Source organism: Sciurus carolinensis, chromosome 4 (assembly GCF_902686445.1).
Source record: "Sciurus carolinensis chromosome 4, mSciCar1.2, whole genome shotgun sequence".
Taxonomy (NCBI): domain Eukaryota; kingdom Metazoa; phylum Chordata; class Mammalia; order Rodentia; family Sciuridae; genus Sciurus; species Sciurus carolinensis.
The window spans coordinates 9,829,252-9,853,811 of NC_062216.1; the positions used below are offsets into that span (position 1 = coordinate 9,829,252).

Consider the following 24,560-nt stretch of genomic DNA (forward strand, 5'->3'; position numbering starts at 1 on the left):
ATATATACAATGGAATATTATTCAGCCATAAAGAATAATAATAATATTATGGCATTTGCAGATAAATGGATGGAACTGGAGAATATCATGCTAAGTGAAATAAGCCAATTCCAAAAAACCAAAGACTGAATGTTTTTCCTGATAAGTGGATGATGATATATAATGGGGGTTGGGGGGAAGACAGAAAAATGGAGGAACTTTATATTACATAGAGGGAAATGAGAGGGAGGAGGGGGTATGAAAAATGGTGGAATGAGACAGTCATCATTACCCTATGTACATGTATGATTTCATGAATGGTATGAATTTACATCATGCACAACCATAGAAATAAAAAGATGTACCCCTTTCGTGCACAACGAATCAAAATGCAGTCTGTAAAAATAAAAAAATAATTTAGAAAAGTGCTAATCTAGGGTTGGGGTGTAGCTCAGTGGTAGATGCTTGCCTAGAATGCAGGAGGTACTGGGTTTAATTTCCAACACCACCAAAAATAACAACAAAAACACTAAACACACACACAAAAAAACACTAATCTTTGTTCACAGTATAATGATCGCACAAGTATGAAAATTATAACCTGACTTTCTTGGATTAAAAAATAAGCTTTTTCTTCAAAAGCAAAATCTCATGAAAGGGAAATCATTTTAAAAAGTTTCAATCTCTCTTCCAAACATGAACCAAAGAATAATGATTTTAAAAAAGTAAAGATATTAGTTTGTTATTAAATATACAATACTTTGTTTCACCAAGCACTGCTATAACAGATCATATCCTAAGCCTCATAAAAACGATTTAGAGGCTAGACCATGTTCAGAAATGAGCTATTTAAAACTCAACATTATTCTGCAACCTCATGATTTACAAACTTAAAAAAAAGTGATTACATTTTTATAATACCTAAAACAATAACTTTTCATTTTCAGAAAAATAGCACAACCCCACTTCTTAATTCCATGCATATCATATTTGCTTTTCAGAAAGCACACAAGGTTCTATCAATTATATTCACTTAAAAATATTTGTCTTTTCAATTAGTATTAAGCCATGGTTAGGAAAGCTCTCTGAACTTTTCATGAAGAATAGAACAGGCTGGGGATATAGCTCAGTTGGTAGAGTGCTTGCCTTGCATGCACAAGGCCCTAAATTCAATCCCCAGCACCACAAAAAAAAAAAAAAAAAAAAAAGAGAGAGAGAGAGAGAACATAGGGGTTGGGGGTATAGTTTAGTGGCAGAGGACATGGTTAGCAGATGTTGAGGCCCTGGGTTCAATACCCAGCACCAAAACACAAACAAAACAAACAAAAAAGGTAAAACATGGTTTACTGGTTCTAATTTGTGTTTATAGGGTATCAAGCAAGAGTTACAACATTCAGCACCAAAATACATGGTAACTCTTCTTTTTGGGTCTTAATGTCATAAAAGAAATTTCATAAAAGAAAATTAAATTTACACACTCCTACTGTGTGATGGGCTTATTAATTGTTTTTTTTTTTTTTTGATTCTCAGAACAATCTTATGGAAAAAGAAAATATGGAAAATAAATTAATAAATGGGATTATCGGTGTGATAGAAATTGAGAATATGTAAAATGAGGGTAGAAATAACTTCACTGTATATATTTTGTTTTTAACATAAAATTGTGCTAAGATATAACACCTATTAAAATTCTAAGTAAAAAAAAAAAAAAATCCTAAAGAACGTGAGGACTATAAGAGGGAGAGAGCAAGGAAAAGAAGGGATGGGGCATTTCCAGATCCCCATCAATTAACTGATTTCTGATGCATCTCCCTGATTTTAGTGGTAAGCCAATTCTGGTCTAGATGTGTACCTTTCCCTTTTTTGATTCTACTGGATTTTGGGTGTTTAACTTCCCAAATTAGACACTATTACTAGCATTTTATAGAAACAGTAATTGATTAGCTTTAGATACACATTTATAACTTAATTCCTTCTTGTGGTTTTGCTTTATGTACTGCTGGGGGTTGAACCCAGAACTCACACATGCAAGGCAAGGCACTCTACCAATGAGCTGCTTTCCCAGCCCTGAAATAAATAAAGCCTTGAGAAGTTCCTCTAGTAAACATCTCTTGGTGGTACAAGCTCAGTTTTTGTTTACGTGGTAACTGTTTTATTTCATCCTTGTTCTTGAGACTGAAGGTTAGGTTCTCTAGGAGATGCAGAGATGAAGTGTTGGGTGTGAGATGGTTTTTAGGTAATAACATCTGTGAAGGAAAAGAGAGGAATTTGGACTGGACAGAAGTTAAACTACCAGGTAAGATCAGAAGAGGCTCTACCAAACTCATGGAGACCTCTGGAGCAACAATGACTTTTGAAGTGTCCCACACTGGGCTTCAAGCCTGGTCAGTCCATTTAACGATTGTTGGATGCAGGCTGCCCCAGGAAGCCCAACACCTCAGATAAGCCAACTCTGCAGCCCAAGGGTGTCTACTAACAAAATTTCCTATAGCTGAGCAGCAAATCTCTGGGGACCATCTGTCAGTACATCTCCACATCTGCCACATTAGTTTTTACAAGGTACAAAACTCTAATTAAAAAGGTTGTTTTCCAACATTTTAAAGATATTATAACACTGCCTTCTGGTTTTCATTGTTGTTGAGGAGTCAGTGGTCATTCTGTTGGTCTATCTTAGACATTCTCTTTTTTGAGACTGCTTTCAAGATTTTTGTCTCTGGTGTTCTGCCGATTTACCAAAATGTAGATTTATGTGTACTTGTTGTGCGAGAGGAACACAGTACCTCCTTTATTGACAGATTCATATGTTTAGCAGTTTTGGAAAATCCTCACCATTTTTTCCCTCTTTAAATGTTGTCTTCCTTACACTTTGTTTTCCCCTCACTCTGATTAAACTCCTATTAGGCCTTCTCATTTTATCTTCCATTTCTCATAACATCACTTTCAAATTTTTCTTGTCCTTTTTTCACCTGTGTAAACTAGCTCACTAAACTTCTCTTCTTCTAGTTCACCAGATTTCTCAGGCTGGTCTTGGGATTCTCCTGTCTCAACCTCCCTAGCTGCTGGGATTAAAGGTGTGTGCCTGTTTTATTATTATTTTTTTAAATATTTTTTTTTAGTTGTTGATGGATCTTTTATTTAACTTATTTATATGTGGTGCTGAATATCAAATCCAGGGCCTCACACATGCCAGGCAAGTGCTCTGCCACTGAGTCACAACTCCACCCCCAGGCCTGTTTTATATTTCAACAATTCACAGTGGAGTTTGTATTTCAAAAATTCTTTCAGGAATCTCATTGTTAAAAAAAAAACTGTTATTGCCAGGCACAGTGGCACGTGCCTGTCATCCTGGTGGCTTGGGAGGCTGAGGCAGGAGAATTTTGAGTTCAAAGCTTGCATCAGCAATTTAGTAAGGCCTTAAGCAACTTGGCAAAACCCTGCTCTAAAATTTTTAAAATAAAAGAGTTGGGGATATGGCTCAGTTGTTCAGTGCTACTAGGTTCAATTCCTGGTACAAAACAACAACAAAACTGTCTTATCTATTCCAAGTAATTTCTTACAGGTTGGTAATTGTTATGATTGTATCTATTATTTCTAAAAAGAATGTATTCTTCATTATTCAGCATTTGCCAATTTCAGTACCTGGAATTCTGACCCAAGTTTGATGTTTTCACACTCTCAGGAGAGTTGTTTTCATAATCGAATTATATCATGAGATGTTTTGCTGGAAAACCAGTGGGAATCCTACAGAAGAATTGTGCTTCTGCTGATTGGCAGTAGGAAAAATGACCTGCAAACACTTTAGTCTCTGACCCTGGGGATCTAGGCCAGCAAGGGAGTTCTGGCTCCCTTTCCTGACTTCCTGAAGCAAGTCTCAACTTCTGCCCACAGCAGTTGCATTTAGGAAATCCTTTCATTGCCTGAGAGCATCTGACTGACCCAGTCCTAGCTCCTTAGGTTGCTGGCTCCAAGTCATAATTATTTTTGAAGTGGGGAATCTTTGGAAATCTCCCCCTAAATCATGAAGGCCTGTGATGTCGGAAAGTGTATCCTTCCCAGATTGTACTAGTTCAGACCTTAACTGCTTTACAAAGATATGGTCAGAAACCACACTGCCAGGAAACACCTGAGTGTTTGTGTTATCCTTCTCCTAAACTTCTGCTTTGGTAAACTTCTAAGTTCTTTCTTTAGCAAATTTACAAAATATTGGTGAAGTCAAGGACCTTAACAGTCTACCAACTTATTGACAGAATATAGATATGCATGTATGATTCCTCTAAGGAGATAAAGTGATTGAGCAGGTAGTTTAAAAAACAAGTCAGGTACTCAAAAAGAAAATCACAAAAATTAGTACATGATTTTAATTAAAATAATTAATTGTTAATTATCTGACAAAGCCTAAGGCTTTTCTTTCTTTTTTCTTTTTTGGTACTAGGGACTGGACCCAGGGGCACTCATTCTAACCCTGAGCTACATAGCTACACAACACCCGCTTGCCCTTTTAAATTTTGAGACCAGGTCTTGCTAAGTGGCTGAGGCTGGCCTCAAACTTGAGATCTTCCTGCCTAAGCCTCCTGGGTCTCTAGGATTACAGATGTGCACCACTATGTCTGGCTAAATCTTTTCTTAATCCCATTTACATCCAAACATGTATTTGTGTTAGTTAGCTTTCTGTTACTGTTACAAAATATCTGAGTCAATCACTTAAAAGAAGGAAAGGCTTATTTTTGCTCATGGTTTCATTTCATGGTTGCTTGACCCTGTTGCTTTGGGCCTGTGGGAGCACAGTACACCATGGTGGCGACACGTTTACCCTATGACGTAAGAGGGGCCAGTGTCCCAACATTGCCTTCAGGGGCACACCTCCAATGACCTAACTTCCTTCATGGGTCCCATCAGGTACCTACAGGGTCAGAGGCTGTCAACCAAGGGCTTAACACACAACTAACACCTTTGAGAGACCTTCAATAACCAAAGAATAGCATTTGCTAATTTGTATTCCAGTATCTACTTATGTGCCAAAGGCTTATTCATGATTTCAAGTTTGTTACAATGAAGAGAGAACACAAATACTTAATAAGCAAATTAAGTGCAAAATTTTAGATTTTTACAATCTCCTCCACCTAATCTTTGACAGTTTATCTTACAACAACTTCAACCTTTTGTTCTAAACAATCTGCCTTTATCAAGTCTTTCTAAAGCAATTAACTTAGTTTTCATGAAACACTGCTTTTTTTTTTCAACCTATATTTCATTCTTTTCTCTAGTATTTAATTCAATTTTACATTTTGGTGACACACAGAACTGTGAAACTGGTTTTAAAATAACCAATTGACTATTAATATATATATATATATATACACACTCTACTGGTAGAAAGAGACACAAGCACATATTCCAGAAAACAGCCACCCAGTTCAGGCATGCAACAAGCATTTCACACAACTTTAAATTAAAGAGAGCCTGGGACATTCATTCTAACTAGCAAGCCAGTTAATCAGAAAGCTAGTTATTTTGAGTGTATCTGGTAACTGTTTATGGTACTGTGATCTATGTAGGAGCTCAAGTCTCACCTCTTGGCTCTATCTCTAGGAAGAAGGTGCTCTGACATAGATCAATGAAACTGAGTTGTCAGGGAAAGTAAGCTACTGTATCAACAGATGGACATTCTGTAGGAGGGAATAAAATGAAAAGAATTAGGAGAAGATTAATAATTCTCCTTCTCTTTTTCCCTTGATGTGTGTCCCTTCTATTGAAAGGACTGCTGTAATTAAGGAGAAACCTGGGAGAAAAGAGGCAGAGGGTAGCTTATGAAGATTCCTGCTTTAAGCCTTAAAGGAAAGGCTAATCATTTTAAGATTTTCACTGACTTTCTCCAATTACAGTACAAGTAATAAGCATCAGATAGGGCCAAGACCAGAAGTGGCCAACTGGCTTGTCTTGTATTAAAAATGGCAAGGCAAAGCCCTCTACACAGACACAATCCTTTCAAATGAATAGCATATAAGCAATGAGCACTGGGGCTTCAGAACAGCAGCTACCATTCTCTTTCCCTCAAGCATGCAAAAACGTAACTGTAATGTTCACACAAGAATGTATATTTGCATATATTTGCATGCAAAGCGCTGTATTTGGTGGTATTTTAAAGATATCATTTATTTTTACTTCTTTCATAGATATCTTTTGGGATGAAATGCTGCATTTTATTTTGGGGTAAAGATGATAAGATACTTGTCTGAAAAATTGTTAAAGTGACTATCTGGTTACTTTTAAACTTTAGGACCTGAGGTAAGTTTTTCCTCAGGTAAACTTATAGAAATACTTTAACTTGACAATGAGGAATTTTCACAAGAAGCTGTAAGTACATATGCTGTTCTAAACAAATCTCTGTATACTTACCAACTATGTATTTTCAGCTATAGAGTATGAACAATACTGTATTCTTTAAGGTGTTTTCACTAGATGTTTTTTCTTCCTAAACATTTTATTATGAAAATTTTCAAACAAAAGACAAAGTTGAAAGACTTTTAGAGTGAACACCCATAATCTTATCACCTAGACTCCATCAGCATCTATTTTCCTTATCACATATCTATCCATAGTTCTACTGCTCCATCCATTAATACATCTTAATTTTTAATGGACTTCAAACTAAATTCTCAGGTATTAGTATACTTCCTCATAAACACTTAAGGATATATATCATTAACTAAAACTGAATATTTGCTTACATTTTTTCTTTTGATGTATAAACTGAATTCACAGCTTAGGCTATTCTGTTTAACAGAATAGAATAATGACAACTTGTGTGTTTTAATATTTATCTGGAAGTGTCATTTGACGGTGTCATTTTTCTACCTTTTATAGTAGTAACAGTCTATAGTATATAGTAGATGCTTAGTCTATGTATTTAGAGTGTAAATGTCTATAATATTCTACATTTCCATAAGATAACATTCCATAATATTTTCCTGTAAAACAAGATTTTGAATATTTTTTCAGGGAATTCTCCTTTTCTAAACTATATGAAACTAAAGAATTTTGAGGAGAAGTTAATTTGGTCTGAGAACATTATAGGAAGGATGTTTACCACTTTTTTTTTTTTTTTTTGCGGTACTGGGGATCGAACTCAGGGCCTTGTGCTTGCGAGGCAATCACTCTACCAGGTGAGCTATCTCCCCAGCCTGGATGTTTACCACTTTAAAGACTAGTAGCCAAAACAAAAACAAAAACAACCCCTATTAGTAATACTAATATATTTACAAAAAAGACTTATTCACTGTCTTAAGAATGGAGGCATAAAACATACCCATTTCCCATATGGTCTTTTGATAAATAATGCTAATTCCTTTTGAAAATGCCTGGTAAAGGGAAATATTCTTATCAGAAAATGAAACTAAAATCATAACAAATTAGATTTAATGTTATTCTGCTATTTTTGAATTTTTCCGAATCAACAGAAGATAAACAACAGATGGGTTGTCTTGTGTAGCTGGAAGAATAAAATAATGTTTGTTTTTCTATAAAAATAATTTTTTAATTTTAGAAATCTACAAATGGCTCTAATGTGAATTTGATAGACTTGGCTAAGTTGCTTACACTATGGTAACATATTTCTTTTGTTAAAACAGAAGTTCTAGTGTCAAAATTTCTTGGGACATATTGCATTGGATTACACGCCTGAAAGATGAAAATGGAGGTGTCTTTTAGGAAAAGAAATGTATGCTTTTGAAAATCAACACTTAAAAAGATGATTCTGATACTCAACACTCAAGAATTATGTACTTATAACAACATATATTAATATTGAAATTTTGCTTTGTGCAAGGTACTTTAGTAAGAGGTTTACATTTATCTTAATCTTCATAGCCATTCATGATGTAAACATTATTTTAACATTATTTCCTGCATTTTACATGAAGAAATGGTAAAGCCAGAATATAAACCCAGCCTGTCTCACATTAAGCCCAGTTTTCATATCATTTGTGTTGTGGCGGGAGGGGAGGGGGTGCTGGGTCAAGTACATGCCAGGCAAATGCTCTACTACTTAGCTACACCCCCAGCCCTCAAGCCCAGTTTTTAACCAATGTTATACTATATGCAAAACTAGTATAGAATATACCCATAACCTTTGAGAATTTTAACTCATAAAATGCTTTGAGTCTCTTAGAAGGCACTAAATAGAAGGAATTATTAAATTAAAGGGAATCCCCCCTACCCACAAGTATCTGGAAAATTACAAACATTTAAAAATAAATATGATAAAAAATTCTAGAGTAAACTATTTTTAAATTATGAAATAGACATTACTTTGACTACTTGGGATATATTACATAATTCTGAATTTAGGCACTAAATATTACTTTTTCAAGTATCACTTAATACACATTTAAAAATTAGCATTTTGCCAAAAACAATTAGTATGAAGTATTTTTAAAATCTAGATAGTAATTCTGTCTTGGGTAAGAACATTCATATAAAGATATTAAAATGCTTGATAACCAGTCCATATATATATGCAATTTGCATTAAACCCAATTGGTATTTTGAAACAATGTGATAAACCACTTCTTACAGAATGATTTTTCAAATATTTGAAAGTTTCTGTAATATAAAATGACTATAAAGCAACCTTCCTATTTTCAATAAAATACAATTCAAATATTATTTCCTCTAAGTCTCCCAAGGATTGACCCCATCATTGCTTAATACACTTAAAAATGTTCTCATTAGGAATTATCAAATCCTCTATGTGTTTTTTAGACATGCTCAATAATAGCAAATCTCATTCAATTATGTATGGCCATTACTCAAATGGGAACTTAGTATCAGTGGTTCTCAATTCACAAGTCTAAAAATATTTCTCTAAAATACAATTTTGAATGAAAATTAATATACTAATATTTGAATATTCAAAAAGCATAAAGTAGGATAAATATCACATAATTCCACTTATTTGAGGTTCCTAGAGTAGTCACATTCCTAGAGACAGACAGTAGAATGGAGGTTGCCAGGGGTCGAGGGAAGGAGAAACAGAGAATTATTATTTAACAATTAGTATCCACTTGGGAAGATGAAAAAGCTTCTAGGATGGATGGTGATGGCTGCACAACATGAATGTAAACTGTACCTGATGAAGTGGTAAACTTTATGAAATATATTTATACACCCACACACGTACATGTAAGATTACAATAAAAGCAAGCAAACAAATGGGCTACAGTTGGGTAGGCCATAGTTTATGGACCCCCCAGCTAATGTGACTCTGGGTAGCCACATAACTTCCTTCTGCTTCAAATGCTTTATGGGAGGGAGGAATGAAGTCGTAATATAAATTTCATAAGGGTATTGTGGTTATTAAATAAGATCACAGATTTCACACACAATGAAGTCCATAAAAATAATAAACAAATAATACAGCACTTTATCTTTTTTGAACAGTCATACATGCACCCACTTTCCAAATATCCTCTCAACTATTATGTTAAAGAGAAAGCTTAATACTATTTCTGGAATAAAAACACACACTGAAGGGAATAAAAAAATGCAAGTATCCAAGTTTTATTAATCATTGGTGTTGGTGTGAAAAATGTCCCTTCCATCAAGTTTCAGAAAACCTTTCTCTGAAAGAAAAGTCAAAGATTCTCTAACTTGAACAAAAAGTTCACACACACACACACACACACACACACACACACACGACAGAAAAAGAAGCTGGGTGCACACCTGTAATCCCAGGGGCTTGGGAGGCTGAGGCAGGAGGATCTCGAGTTCAAAGTCAGCCTCAGCAAAAGCACGATGCTAAGCAACTCAGTGAGACCCTATCTCTAAATAAAATATAAAACAGGGCTGGGGATGTGGCTCAGTGGTCAAGGGCCCCTGAGTTCAATCTCTGGTACTTACCCCCCTCCCCAGTCCCCCAAAAAAAAGAAAGAAAGAAAGAAAGAAAAAGAATATCAGAGTTGCTTGGAACCAAATATGGGAAATAGAATGAGTGATCACCCAGTGAGTAATGATTTTTTTGGTTAAATTTCAAATTAGTTATCAAATGCATTTTTAAAATTAGGAAATACAATAAATGAGTTAAGCTTTCAAATCAAGATCATAGAAAAAGTAATTCTAAAGAAAGCAGTAAGAATGAAATAAGAACAGAAATAATCGAACCAAAAAGATAACCTTGATCAAGGGGGAAAAGAAAATATACATACATGAGGAACAAAAAAATGTACAAACTTAATGACAATGTATTTGTAAAGCGAGATGAAATACTTCTCCAAGAAAATACAAATTACAGGAAGTCCCTCAAGAAGAAATAAAAGTCCTCAACAAAATCACTACTAACAACTATCTTTCACACCTCTCCTCTTCCTCAAAGATAGCAGGACAGTTGCACAGCTTTACAGGAGGATGTGCCAAATCCTTCGAAGAATATACAGTTCTTATATAAGAATTAGAAAAACAGCAAGAGACATATCTGTCCTTATTTGCAGACAACATTTCTACCAAGAGGGGCTGGGTTTATAACTCAGTGGTAGAGTGCTTGCCTAGCACGGGTGAGCACTGGGTTCGATTCTCAGCACTACATAAAAATGAATAAGTAGAATGAAGGTGTTATGTCCATCTACAACTAAAAAAATAAAAATAAAAAAAGATTTCTACAAAGAATATCTAAGAATCTATACATAATTGGAACTAATAAAAAATTCAGCACAGATATTCAATATAAGATAAATATACAAAAGCAACCAGTGGCATCCTTGCACACCAGCAATAACCAATTTAAAAAATGTAATGGAGTGTTACAATTGTAACAATAAGGTACCCAGAAACAAATGAATGAACAAGAACATAAATAAGAAGATATTAATATTCAGTACTAAAAAGATAGCTATTTTCCCAATTCATTTACAAATAAAGAACAGTTTTAATCAAAATCACATTTTCTCATAGAAAATTCATTCTAAAATTCATCTAGAAAAATGCCAAAAGCAACTAAAATAATTCTGAGGAACAGTGTAGGGGAAATGCAGAACCAAAACACTGTTAAACAAATGAACCAATGGAACAAAAGCACCTAAAAATGAAACTGCAGCTGACAGAGGTTGTGTTGTAATTCAACAAACTGCAGAAAGCACACTACTTACTTATCTGGGAAAATAAAATTATGTTCCTTATAACAGAAACAAAAATAAATGTTAAGGGATTAGAGAAATGAATCAAAGTAAATTGTAAAAACTGCTAGAAAAAACATGGCATAAAAAACTTTTATGACTTTAAAGGCAGAATTTTAAAACAATTTTAAAACACAAAAGACAAAGAAAGCATAAAAAAAGTGAAAAGACAAGCTAGAGAGCAGAAGAGATCTGCAATGCAAATAGCTGACACAGAATACCAAGAATATGTAAGCAACAACAAAAAGCAAATAACCTAACGGAGCAATGGACAAAGTTAACCAATGGCAAATCACAGAAGAGAAATTCCAAATGGCCAAAAAAAACATATGAAAACACACTTAATCTTATTACTAATAAGGGAAATGCCAATTGCTAAATCACTGAGATACCATTTCAAAGGTTGGCAAAAACTTTAAAGCCTGAGAACACCAGGATGGGGAGAAAAGGGAAGTTCAAACTCCTGAAGAGAAAATAAATGAAGTAACCACTTGAGTTGAAGATGCTCATATCTTACAATGCAACAATTCCACTTTTGGTAAACAATTCACAGAAACTTTTATTCATGTGCAGGATAAATGAGTACAGTAAGAATTTTGCTGCAAAATGGTTTATAAGAGAGCAGAAAAATTAAGAAACTGTATATCCATCAATAGAAAAAAATGAGTAATTGCAGTACATTTATACAAGAACACACTACTGCGCAGTACACATATTGAAGTATAGTCTCAAACATAAAAGAGTGAAAAAAGTAAGATACAAACTGGGTGAGGTGGCGCCTGCCTGTAATCCCAGCAGCTCAGGAGACTGAGGCAGGATGATAGAGAGTTCAAAGCCAGCCTCAGCAAAAGGAGGTGCTAAGCAACTTGGTGAAACCCTGTCTCTAAATAAAATACAAAATAGGGCTGGGGATGTGGCTCAGTGGTCATGTGGCCCTGAGTTCAATCCCAAGTAACTCCCCGCCCCCAAAAAGCAAGATACAGAATGATCTTATTACACGTATTTTTAAAACTTAAGAAACAGCAAGTTTTATGGACATAAACATTTAGTAAAGGCAAAAAACATTTGGGAGAGTGATAAATACCCTATTTATGATAAGGGTTATCTCTGGGCAGGGAGATGGGAAGGGAATGGTGATACAAAAGAGAACAGAGGAGTCATCAAATATATTTTTCATTCACGGATAGACATATAGACAGACAGACATTCCATAGATGGACACACAGCTATAGATGTATTTGACATAATGTTAAGACTTCAAGATAGTTGGGTTATCAGTACATGGGTATTTATTTTTCTATACTTCTATATATTTCAAGTATTTTATAATATAAACTTCCTTAAAAGGAAAGACATCTTTTAAAAAATGAACTAGACAGATGCCTGTAATTCCAGCAGCTTGGGAAGCTGAGGCAGGAGGATCACAAATTCAAAGCCAGCCTCAGCAATCTAGCAAGGCTGTAAGCAACTTAGCAAGACCCCCGTCTCAAAATAAAGAGAGGTGGGGATGCGGCTTAGTGGTTAAGTACCCCTGGGTTCAATCCCTGGTACCAGGAAAAAAAAAAAAAAAGAAAAAAAGGAAGAAGAACAACTAGAGTTGTGGTACTAATGTAATTACATCTCAAAAACAAAATATATATAATTTATATACTATGTACAACAATTTTTAGACCTATACACATATTTCTAATTGTATAATCTTTCAAGGAAATGATATACTCAAGGATGATGGCTCACTCTGAGTAGGGAGTAAGAGCAGGAGGAGCTGGGCAAGGTGGCACATGCGTGTAACCCCAGGAGCTTGAGAGGCTGAGACAGGAAGACTGGGAGTTCAAAGCCAGCCTCAGCAACCTGGAGACGCTAAGCAACTCAGTGAAATACTGTCTCTAGGTAAAATACAAAACAGGGCTGGGGATGTGACTCAGTGTTTGAGTGCTCCTAAATTCAATCCCCAGTACCTACACCCTGCCACCAAAAAAAGAACAGGAGTAATAGGGAAGGGTATACAGGAAGCTTTAGCTAAATCTGTAATATTTCTTCAAAAAGTCTTAAGCAAATATAGCATTTGTTAAAGCTTGGTATTGGGTAGTTTTTTTAAAAAAATCACATATATAATATATACATACACATAGCAACAATAGAAGAGAGTAAGAACGGAGCTAACACCTAAGCACTGACTATATAGTAGGCACATATCTAAGTTATTTTTCTATTAAGAAAAACAACAAACCAAAAAATAACCATAGAAGGTAGATGCTATTACTATCCTCATTTTATAGATGAAAAGCTGAAGCAGAAAGAAGTGAAGTTAGCTCAAGATTATAAAACTAATAAATCATGAAAATATGATATGAAGCTAAGATTCCTGTTCTCGATCTTACAGCTTAATACCTTCGTTATTATCATTCTCTATTCTTTTACATGTTGGAAATAATTCATTAAAGGACATTTTAAACTTATGACTATACAGAAAAACATACATACACACATACATGTCTGTGTAGCTCAAGCTGGTTCTAAAGATGCTAAAATAATTTTAGGAATGTCTCAAGAAGAGCAAATCCTGCCTACTCTTATTTACTAATTTATATGTCTAAGGTTTGTTTTTGTTTTGACACAGGGTCTTGCTAGCTGAGTTGCCCAAGCTGGCCTGGAACTTGTGATCCTCCTGCCTCTGCTTCCTGAGTTGCTGGGATTATAGGTATGCGTTACCATGCTTGGCAAGGTTTGGTATTTTTAAAGATTATTTCATAGTCAAACATTATTTACTCAATATCCTTAAGATAATATATTTTGAATCCTAGACAACTTGTTTGGGGAAGCATTTGATGTAATTCAACCACCTTTTTCTCTCAGTTGAGGCAAATTTTGATTACTTATCTTCAGGTCTGAAAACTCCCTAAGTTTTTAGTAAGCAACTCTACCAAGAAATTTAATTGAATTTCAATTATTCATTTTTTCCTAAATTATGAGTTGGTTTATTTTAAAAAAATAGCTATTAATTATTAAATGATAAAAATATAATTTGTACAGGATGATTTGTACCACAAAGAAAATGGGAAGCTGGCATTCTCAGTCACTGAATGTAAGCACTGACCACGTACTAACTCCATACTCAGGGTCCCCAGTACCACTGTTAGTGTTTCTTTAAAATGTCCCTTCTTAAACTATACACCCACATTCTCATGGCTATCATTTACTAACCTATTGAATATGTATTCAAAAAATAAAAAAGACTGGGCTGGGGTTGTGGCTCAGTGGCAGAGTACTTGCCTAGCACGTGTGAGGCCCTGGGTTTGATACTTGGCTTCACATATAAATAAATAAATAAAAATAAAGATCCATCAAGAACTAAAAAATATTCATAAATAAATAAATAAATAAATAAAGATCTTGGGGCTGGAGTTGTGGCTCAGTGGTATAGCACTTGCCTGGCATGTGTGAGGCCCTGGGTTCGATACTCAGCACCACATATAAATGAAGAAAATAAAAGATTCATCGACAACTAAAAAAAAAATAAAATTAGAAAAAAAATCGATCTTGCTTGTAAAGTTTACTCTAGTAGAGGAAAAAGACAAGTAAATCAAATTATCTATAATACATAAGTACTTTAATAAAGTATTGAAAAGATATTAGAGAAAGATAAGGGTTGGGAGACGGGAAGGTAGCCAGTGCACTTTGAGAGACCAGGACACCTGGCGCACAACCAAGAGAAACTGAGTTAGGGTATTCTCTGAAAACTTGTTTTAAAAGGCAGGAAGAGGATAATGGCTAGAGGCATAGGTTCTAGAGAAGGATTTAGGGTGGAGGGATACTCAGCATCAACTCCTGAGAGCTATTTTCCTTGACTATGTACCTCCTTTAAGACTAAATCCCAGGCGGTCACTTACTAAGCCTCAGCAAATCACTGTGAGGTGATTTCTAAGCTTCAAAGGAGATGATGTTTAAGAACTCTAGGGCTGGGGATATAGCTCAGTTGGTAGAGTGCTTGCCTTGCAAGCACAAGGCCCTGGGTTCAATCCCCAGCACCGCAAAAAAAAAAAAAACTTTAGAGGGGGAATTCTAATAAACAAACTTTGAAGATCTTTCTAGAGCTAAAATTCTATGATTCTATGACTAACAAAGGATCTTAAATCTTTAAACCCAAAAATACATCATAAAATATTCAATATGCAAAGAAGAAAACATAAGACCACAAGTTTATATAATTGTTTTCTTTTTTTTTTTTTTTTTTTTTTTTCAGTACTGGGATCGAACTCAGGGTCTTGTGCTTTCGAGGCAAGCACTCTACCAGCTGAGCTATCTCCCCAGCCCGCTATATATAATTGTTTTCTATTATTTTTGAACTGTAACAATTACTTCCTTATCTGATCATCAGTAAAATTTCCATCAAAGACAATGCCTTCTTATCAGAATTGGTACAATATTTCTCCCCTACAAATGTGGGTTTCTATTCTTTTTTTTTTTTTGGACCAGGGAATGAACCCAGAGGTACTTAACCAGTAGAGCCACACCCCAGCCCAATCCCGCCTTTTTGGTACTGGGGAATGAACCCAGAGGTGCTCAACCACTGACCCACATCCCAGCCCTTTTTATTTTTTTATTTTGAGACAGGGTCTCAAAAATTGCTGAGGTTAGCTTTGAACTTGTGATCCTCCTGCCTCAGCCTCCTGAGCCCCTGGGATTATAGGAATGTACCACCACACCTGAATAAAACCTGGACTAAAGAATCAATACACATAACTGTTTTACAATAATGGAAATAGACCACTTAAAAAGCCCATAGCTTAGAAATGTAAATCATTTTTAAAAATGAAGATGTCTACGCAAACATGTATATTACATACTTACTACAATGTTAATTATCTCCATTTTAAATTTCAATGTATACAATGAAACTCATTATTCTTTATAACTAAAATGCACTAGTAAAAAAAATAAATTGTAGAAGTTGAAGACTCATGAAGAGTTTTTAAGAAACAGTTAAGATTAACTCTTCATAGTACTATACCTTCTTTTTACTATAACACATTCTGAAATTTATAACAAGGTTTCCCTTACCTGATATGGACATGGAATGTGATATTCTCTGCAGCGTTCTTGTATCCATGTTGTTTCCCAGATGCCACGGTAAGCTTGCTCATAAAAGTAGCATCCAATTACAACCAAGAGTGGTACCAGATAAAGAATGCTGAAAACACCAATCCGGATCATAAACTTCACTAATTTATCTTGGTTCTCCTTTTCTAATGGAATCTCAATTCGAACTCTGTTCAGAGATATAATGCCAGCTAAAAGGAGAGAAACCCCAACTACCACATACAGGCAGAGGGGAGCAAGAACAAAATATCTCAATGCATCAACATCGTAGAGGCCAACAAAACACACGCCACTAATATTGTCACCTTCGATTTTATTCATCGCTAAAAGGATGATAGTCAGAGTTCCAGGAATTCCCCATGCACTGGCATGAAATAGCAGTGCTTTCTTCTCAATGGCTTCACTACCCCACTTTGGCACAGCTGCTAAAAACCATGTGATGGTAAGAATTACCCACCACACACTGCCAGCCATTGTGAAAAAATAGAGTACCATAAAAAGCATGGTACAGGCTTTATTATGAGATCCTTGTGTCACTGTGGAAGCCTTATACTGTGCAGGGCTAGATGCATTGCAGGCTACTCGGTCCTCAAGCAAAAACCCAATGAAGAAAATTAATGATACCATCATGTAGCAGACTGCATAAAATATAATAGGCCTTTCAGGATAACGGAATCTTGTGACATCAATCAAAAAAGTTAAAAAAGTAAACAATGTGGCAGAGAGGCAAATGATTGAAATCAAACCTATGAAATAGCGAGCAAATGACAGTTCTTCTCTCCTAAAGTACATATTTGGACAAGGAGGTGAACAATCACGCACGTGTAAAAAAGAATAACCAAGATCAGGATCAATTTTCAACTCTCGGGGACACCAAAAACCATAATCCCTCTGCACTGCCACTGGGGCTCCTTCAGTTGGATCTCCAACTAAATTCAGATCCACAAGTCGAGGATATGGCTCATCACAATCCGGAAACCTAAAAAACACAAGATGAGAACCATTTTTACTTACAGGGAAATGTACTGCCACTTAATATTTCAATTTCCAAGTTTAGGACCCATGACCTTACTTATTCCTATGTCCTTGGAGGGCAATTGTGGAAGTAGGAATAAAGTGAATGCAGTATCTTGTTTGTGAGCCATTGAATCAGACTACCACACTTGACCAAGAAATGACATGATTTCAAACTTAATTTTGTTTTACCTTCAAAATCAGTACTTGATAAAATAGTAAAATGCAGCTATACTATGAACAGTACTGAGTATTTATTTAGGACTGAATGATTTCAAAATATGAAAATATATAGGTACAATTATAATTCTAACAGGAAAGCAGCTGAAAGGTTACGTCTAAGGGTTAAAAATCATCCCTAAATGTACAACCCAAGTGCTGTGAGTCAGATTAGCATTGAATAGCCTTACAAATCAGTTAAGTGCACACCAGTAATTCCAGCTACTTGGATTGGGAGACTAAGGCAGGATTGCAAGTTTGGGGCCATCCTGGGCAATTTAGAAAGATTCTGTTTCAAACTAAATAAAAAGGGCTGGGGATGTAGCTCAGTGGTAAGTGTTTGCCTAGCATGTGTAAGGCCCTGGGATCGATCCCCAGTTTAAAAAAAAAAAAAAACAGAAAAAAGATTCTTGCAAGTGGTTCAGTTTTTAGATCTTCTCTTTCCATTTCACACTCACTGTCTACTTATCCTACCAACTAATTAAAGGGCTTCTAAGGTCTCTTGATATCACCTAGTTCTTTCCTACCATCCCTGATTTCTCTCCAACCCCTTGTAGTCTCTAATTCAGTTATTTTCACACTTATATGTACATAAGAAAAACTTGGGAGATTTTTAAAAATACTTTTTTAGTTGTCGATCGAACTTTATTTATTTATATGCAGTTGCTGAGAATCAAACTCAGTGCCTCACACATGCCAGGCAAGTGCTTTACCACTGAGTTACAACTCCAGCCCAAAATTTAGGAATCTTTTAAAAGTAAATTCTTGGTCTCTACTACCACAAATCATATTTCAGAATGCTTGTGATTAAGGTTCATAAATCTGTATTTTAACAAGTTTCTGTAGAAAAATGATCCACAGACTTGGTAAAGTGTAACAGCCTCACAAAGAAAATGGGTGTAGCTCAGTGGCAGAATGCTTGCCTGGCACGTGTGAGGCACTGGGTTCAACCTTCAGTACCACATAAAAATGAATAAAATGAAATAAAATAAAGGTACTGTGTCCATCTACAACTAAAATATTTTTTAAAAAAACAAAATTCTATGGCAGACAAACTTAAGTAACTAAAGACAACATTCCCATGAATTCCCTTCATCAATTTTTTTGCCTTCAAACTCCCAATTACTAGCTGTTTACTGTCTTATGTGCATCAAAGTTTCCAAGAAACTGTCACTAATGTAAAGTTTGCCAAACACATGCATAATCATTGTTGATTAAAATCTTCAAATTCTTTTATTTTCTAATACAAACCATTTTCTTCACAGGGTTTGGAATTATAGGGCCAAACTACAGAAGCTTGTTGCATCAAGTATTTATTGATAGAGTGTGTTGAGGCTAAGATAAAACAAAACAAAACCAGGCCCTCCATCTTTGAGTTCAGAAAGAGACACAAACTTATATAAACACCACAAAATATACCAGTGTAATACATGAGACAATCAAAATCTACAGAAGGTATAAAAATAACAGACAAGGATTAACTGGATCAGGGGGAAGGGTTTATTAAAGACTTCACAGAAGGGCTGGGGAGATAGCTCAGTCGGTAGAGTGTTTGCCTTGCAAGCACAAGGCCCTGGGTTCAATCCCCAGCACCCCCCCCCCCCCAAAAAAAAAAAAAGACTTCACAGAGCAAGTACCTCATGCAGACTTGTGAATCAGTATCTCAGTACCAGCAGTAAGCCAATCAGTATTCCAGGAAGCAAATGCAAGCAAAGGCATGGAATGCTTGACCAGGATGTATTTTCTATCAACGGATGACTTGTTACAGATGAGGTTAGAGAGGTATGCTTATTGCAAAAATATGTGTATGCATGTTGATATAAAATATACAGTCATACAAAGTAATGCTATATATTTTCTATGGATATATTTGTATCTGCAAACTGTCAAGTAAATATATATACTTGAATATCTAATAGGCACCTCAATCTTTAACTTTTCTAACATCAAACACTTGACTTCCATGCCTCATGTTTCCCCACCTACAGTAAGTGGTGATTTCATTCTTCCAGTTGCCTTGGGGTCATCCTTGAAGTCCCTTCTCTCTCATTACCTCACAATCTAGTAGCAATTTCTGTCATTCTACTTTGCAATATATCCAGAATCTAACCAGTTCACATTTTCTCTATTGCTGCTACCTAGTCTGAGCCATGGGTACCTCTTACTTAAGTTTTCTGGGGGCAATGTCCTAATTGTCTCCATTTCCACATGGCAGTCAGAGTTAACTTTTTTCCCCTTGATTTTTGGCAATGCTGAGGATCAAACCCCGGGTCTCATGTATACTAGGTAAGTGCTCTACCACTGAGCTGCTCCCCCAGTCCCAGATTGAACCTTTACAGACGAACAACTTCTGCTCAAAATCTCCTGGTTTCCCATCTCATTCAGAGTCAAATCCAAATTCCCTCGTAGTTATATAGATTCCCAGCCTCCAAACTTCTTATCTTATTTCCTTCCATTCTCCCTTACTCACCTGGCTCTAGCCTCTTTGGTCTTCTGTTCTCTGAATTTTCCAAGTATGCTTCAAACTTCGGAGCCTCTGCACTTGCTACTGTTTCCTCTGCCTGGATTGTCAGATACCTGTTATCATTTGTCCTCTCACTTAATTTAGGTCCTTGGTCTAAAGCCTCCTTATCAAAAGGTCTTCCCCTGAGGGCTATAGAAAAAGTCCCTCTCTGCTCCCCTCTATGGTATCACTATCACCTAACACTATATTTTCTTATTATAATTCATTACTATCTGACGTGTTAACTATTTGATACTTCACTTACCACCACCAACACAATTTTAGCTCCATAAAAACAGAGACTTCGTTTTTGTTCACTTCAACATTAGAATAATGTCTGGCACACTGAAGACATTCAATTAATATTTGTTGCACTAATGGACATTAACTGAATATATTCATATAACCCTAATAGAAGTAATCAAAAAGATAACTAGGAACAGTGTAGAAGACAGACTTGAGCTGGATGAAAATGGGGACAGGGAGAACAGTTAGAACAGAATGAATTTTTTAAATAAATTAAATTTAAAAAGCCAAATAAGGTAATGAGAATGAGAGATATGCAAATAGATAAAAGCAACAATATTTATAACTGATTACATGTGGGGGTTGAAGTCAATGAAGGAAGACTAGAAGATGACTTCCAGGTTATTTAAAAAAAAAAAAAAAAAAAAAAAAAAAAGAGCCCAGGAATAAAATTGATTTTAGGCATGTTGAAATGGAGGTATGAGGCAAATTCGGGCTACAACTTCTGATTGCTGATGGATATGCAAGTTTGGAACTTAGTAGGAAGATATAAAAGTTACAGCTATAAGTTTAGGAGTCATCAGTATACAAATGAAAGTTTAAAATCATTGAAATGAGTCTCCAGAAAAAGCTGTAGAATCAAATAAAACAGGAAATGAAGTTTGGGAAGCACCACTGTGCAAGTGACAGAAAGAGGAAGAAAATACAAGAAAGAAATTGGGAAGGATTGGTCTGAGATACAACAAATTACACAAGATGGTCTCAATGATTTTCAGGAAAGCAGGACAAGTAGAGGTTGAGAGGAAGAAAGGTGGGACATGAGCTTGAAGTTAAGTGATGTAGGTTTGGCACAGGTGTCAGAGGGGAAATGAACAGAAATTTTACTGACCAAAACAAACAGTTACAAATAACAAACAGAACTGCTATTGCTTAAGAATCATTAAATATATATCATAATTAATTTGTATAAAATTGGTTAGATCAGTCCATTTGCAGATCTGAACAATCACAATGGAAAGAATGAGCTGAAATTGCTAACAAAGTGATATTTCAAGTGACAAAGTTTAAGCTAAATAAAAAAATGAATGAGATTAGGAAGGGGGATATTTAAAATAAAAAAAGATCAGAAGTATGAGACTGTCCATAAAATTGAAGAATGGCGCTATGGTCTGAATGTCTCCCCAAAATCATGTATTGAAACTTAAATCCCACCGAGGTGGGGTCTTTGGGGAAGTGATTAAGTCACAAAGACAAAGCTCTTATGAGTTCACACCCTTATAAAATAAAGTTTGCCTCTCTTGCTCTCTTGACCTGCCATACCAGGACACCAGCTATTGCTAGATCACAAACACAATTACTTTTAAAAATGAAGGAGAAATGAATATTGCTTTTAACAAAAACCTGGGAACAACATAAATGACCATCAGGTGGCTAAATAACTATAGGATATTAGCTTTTCATTAGCAGTTAAGAGGAATGAACCAGACCAACAGATACAAAGATAGATAAGTAAAAAAAAAAAAAAAAAAAAAAAAAAGTATATTGTTTGTGAACAGGTATATATGTATTAAGTATAAAACCAAATGTGGAAATGCTTAACAAATTCATCCCTGGGAAGGAAGAAGGGTAAGAGGGCAAGACAGTTACTAATAAAGAACCTCCAAATGTACCTACAGTGTTTTATTTCTTAAATCTGAGATAATATTACAAAATGTTAATACTGGACAAAGCTAGATAATCACAGGTACATAGGATTTCACCTTATTATTCTTTATACTTGAACTATTTAGAATAAAATAGGATAAAACATTATAAGAAATATAGTATATCATTACTAATGTTCACTCATACAGAACTCTCAGAATGTCTAATAAATCCTCACACCTTTAGGAAATGCTTACAAACACACTGCCGCATAATAACCAATGGAAGCCTATGATTTTCATACCTACTGCATTCCATATCTTCAGGCCACGGAACACCAAACATCTCCATGAGCTTCGAACATTCACTATAGGCCCGTTGACACAGCCTACGACAGGGAAGTGTGACACGTCCATATTCCATACAAATTGGAGCATAGAGTGCACAAAGAAATGGCCGGAAATCCCTCGAACAATCCAGATTCACCATAGGGTGGAATGGCTATAAAAATAAAATTGAATAATTAGATAAAGAGCTGTACACAAGTTAAAACTTTTGTAATAGTTCTATTTCCATTTTTATCCATCTTGAAAAAAGATTCTTAAAAACTTCTAATGAGGAGTTTGGGTTTTTTTTAAAAATAAGATCCTTTTAACTCTGCCCCTAAAGATTGTGATTTGGTATACACCAGAATCTATGTGTTTATTTTAAGGGTTACAGGTGATATTAATGAATAGGCAGGGCTGAGAACCACTAATAATAATATGAACAATTTTATTTATTTATTTATTTTTGTGGTGCTGAGGACTGAACCCAGGGCTTTGTCCATGCAAGGCAAGTTTTCTACCAACTGAGCTATCTCCCCAGGCCATGACCAATTTTAAATAAGAAAAATCCTGCAAAAGATAAGTGCCAAAACTCAGAAGAGTGACTACTACTTGGTGGTGGGATTATAAGAGATTTTAATTTTCTTTTACATATTCAATTTCAACACTTTTTCCAATTGCATCAAATGGAAAAAAGGACAAGCAGTAAAAGGAGGAAAGGAAAAAGAGGGAAAGATGAGTTATGCACAGTGGTTATTTGGAGTGTTGGGGTTGGAGAAAGGTGTCTCCATTCGTGGTTTAAAGTTTCTTCTTTTTTACCATTTCAAAAACTTTTAAAGCGGTTCTTTAAACTGAAATCACTTGTTGTAAATTCAGCTAACTGAATCTGATATTAAAGAAACAAAGAGAAAGACAGTGGCTCCAACATAAAACAACAATAAAATAACCATTATAACCACAGACAGAGGGATGAGACAGATCAACTGTCCCAAGAATGTGCATCTGGGTTTTTGACTATTTACCATTTTTCCACTTGTTTATATGGTAGTTTGAGTCACTGCTGATTTTAAACTGGTTATAGATATTCTTACCACCAGGCCTTTCTACTGAGCAAGAATCAATTAATTTACTTCTTCATTGATAAATATGTCCCAAGAGCTCCTCTAGGTAATGTAATAAGAAAATTATACTTTAATTAAAGAAACTGATGTCAAAGAAGTTAACTACAAAATATGTACTATTTGGTATATAATAATAAACTATATGTGATTCACTTCTAAAAGTGATGGAATAGTTTGTGGTAAACAAAGTTTTCACTAAGAACTTAGAGTAAAAAAGTTTCAAGTTATCTATTTAAAGCTATGGGAGAACTGCTAATGCAAAATAAGGAGAGGACTAAGAACTCAAAGAGCAGGAGAAAAACAAAGACTCAAAGAAATTAAAAGCAACAAAAGGGATGAATGCATGGAATAATGACAGTAAATATCTTAAAGACAATAATATGTTAAAATACATGTAAAACTCATATGTATAATAACAAAATGGAAAAGGTCAGGGTCAGAGGAATACTAATGTGACGAACAGAAGTAACTACTTTTATTACAATATCATAAGTTAAAGGTACATCTAATTTTAAGGATAAGCACTAAAAGAATGTACAGCAAAGTAAGAGAAGGAAACAGTAGCATAAAAAACAGAGAAAAAACAATGCAGAATAATTTGGATAGGGGCTGGATTTGTAGTTCAATGGTGGAAGCTTAGCATGTAAGATGTCCTGAGTCTGGTCCTCAGTACTGCAAAACAACACACACACACACACACACACACTGAACACATGGAAACTAAAATTCAAACACTAGATTAATAATCATTAAAAAATTAAACAGGGGGGCTGGGGATATAGCTCAGTTGGTAAAGTGCTTGCCTTGCAAGCACAAGGCCCTGGGTTCAATCTCCAGCACCGCAAAAAAAAAAAAAAAAAAAAAAAAATTAAACAGTTGCAGGCCAAGGATATAGGCCAGTGGCAAAGAACTTGCCCAGCATGTGATAGACCCTGGGTTCAATCCCCAGTACTCAAAAAACAAACAAACAAACTAAATAGTTGGGTATAAATCCAACAAAACAAGGACATGCTGAAACCTACAAAGTATGATGAAAGCAATCAAGGAAGATGCAAATAAATGTAAATGTATAAAAATACTTGTTTTGGTTTGCAGGGGCTGCTACAACAAAGTACTACAAACTAAGTGGTCTAACCAACAGAATTTCACTGTCTCCAGTTTTAGAAGTTAGAAGTCCAAAATTAAGAAATCATCAGGACCATGCCCCCCTCTGGAGGTACACAGGAGAATCTGTTCCAGG

At 35.3% G+C, this 24,560-nt stretch overlaps 1 protein-coding gene and 1 non-coding gene across 5 annotated transcripts in view; one reads left to right on the forward strand and one right to left on the reverse strand.

The window, feature by feature from the left end:
- The window catches only part of Fzd3 (frizzled class receptor 3), a 77,174-nt gene that overhangs the window by 34,049 nt on the left and 18,565 nt on the right, over positions 1 to 24,560 (reverse strand). For 2 of the 4 annotated variants that reach the window (XM_047551200.1, XM_047551201.1), the window contains exons 3-4: positions 22,178 to 22,374; positions 16,209 to 17,226 (exon numbers count right to left, since the gene is read on the reverse strand). In XM_047551200.1, coding sequence (XP_047407156.1) covers positions 16,209 to 17,226; positions 22,178 to 22,374 — 1,215 coding nt within the window. Of the gene's footprint in view, positions 1 to 16,208; positions 17,227 to 19,117; positions 19,245 to 22,177; positions 22,375 to 24,560 lie in introns of those variants that run through there. The other 2 variants (XM_047551202.1, XM_047551203.1) reach the window with 2 other exon arrangements.
- Trnaa-ugc (transfer RNA alanine (anticodon UGC)) lies at positions 19,006 to 19,086 on the forward strand. The gene has a single exon. It is a non-coding gene; the product is annotated as a tRNA-Ala (tRNA).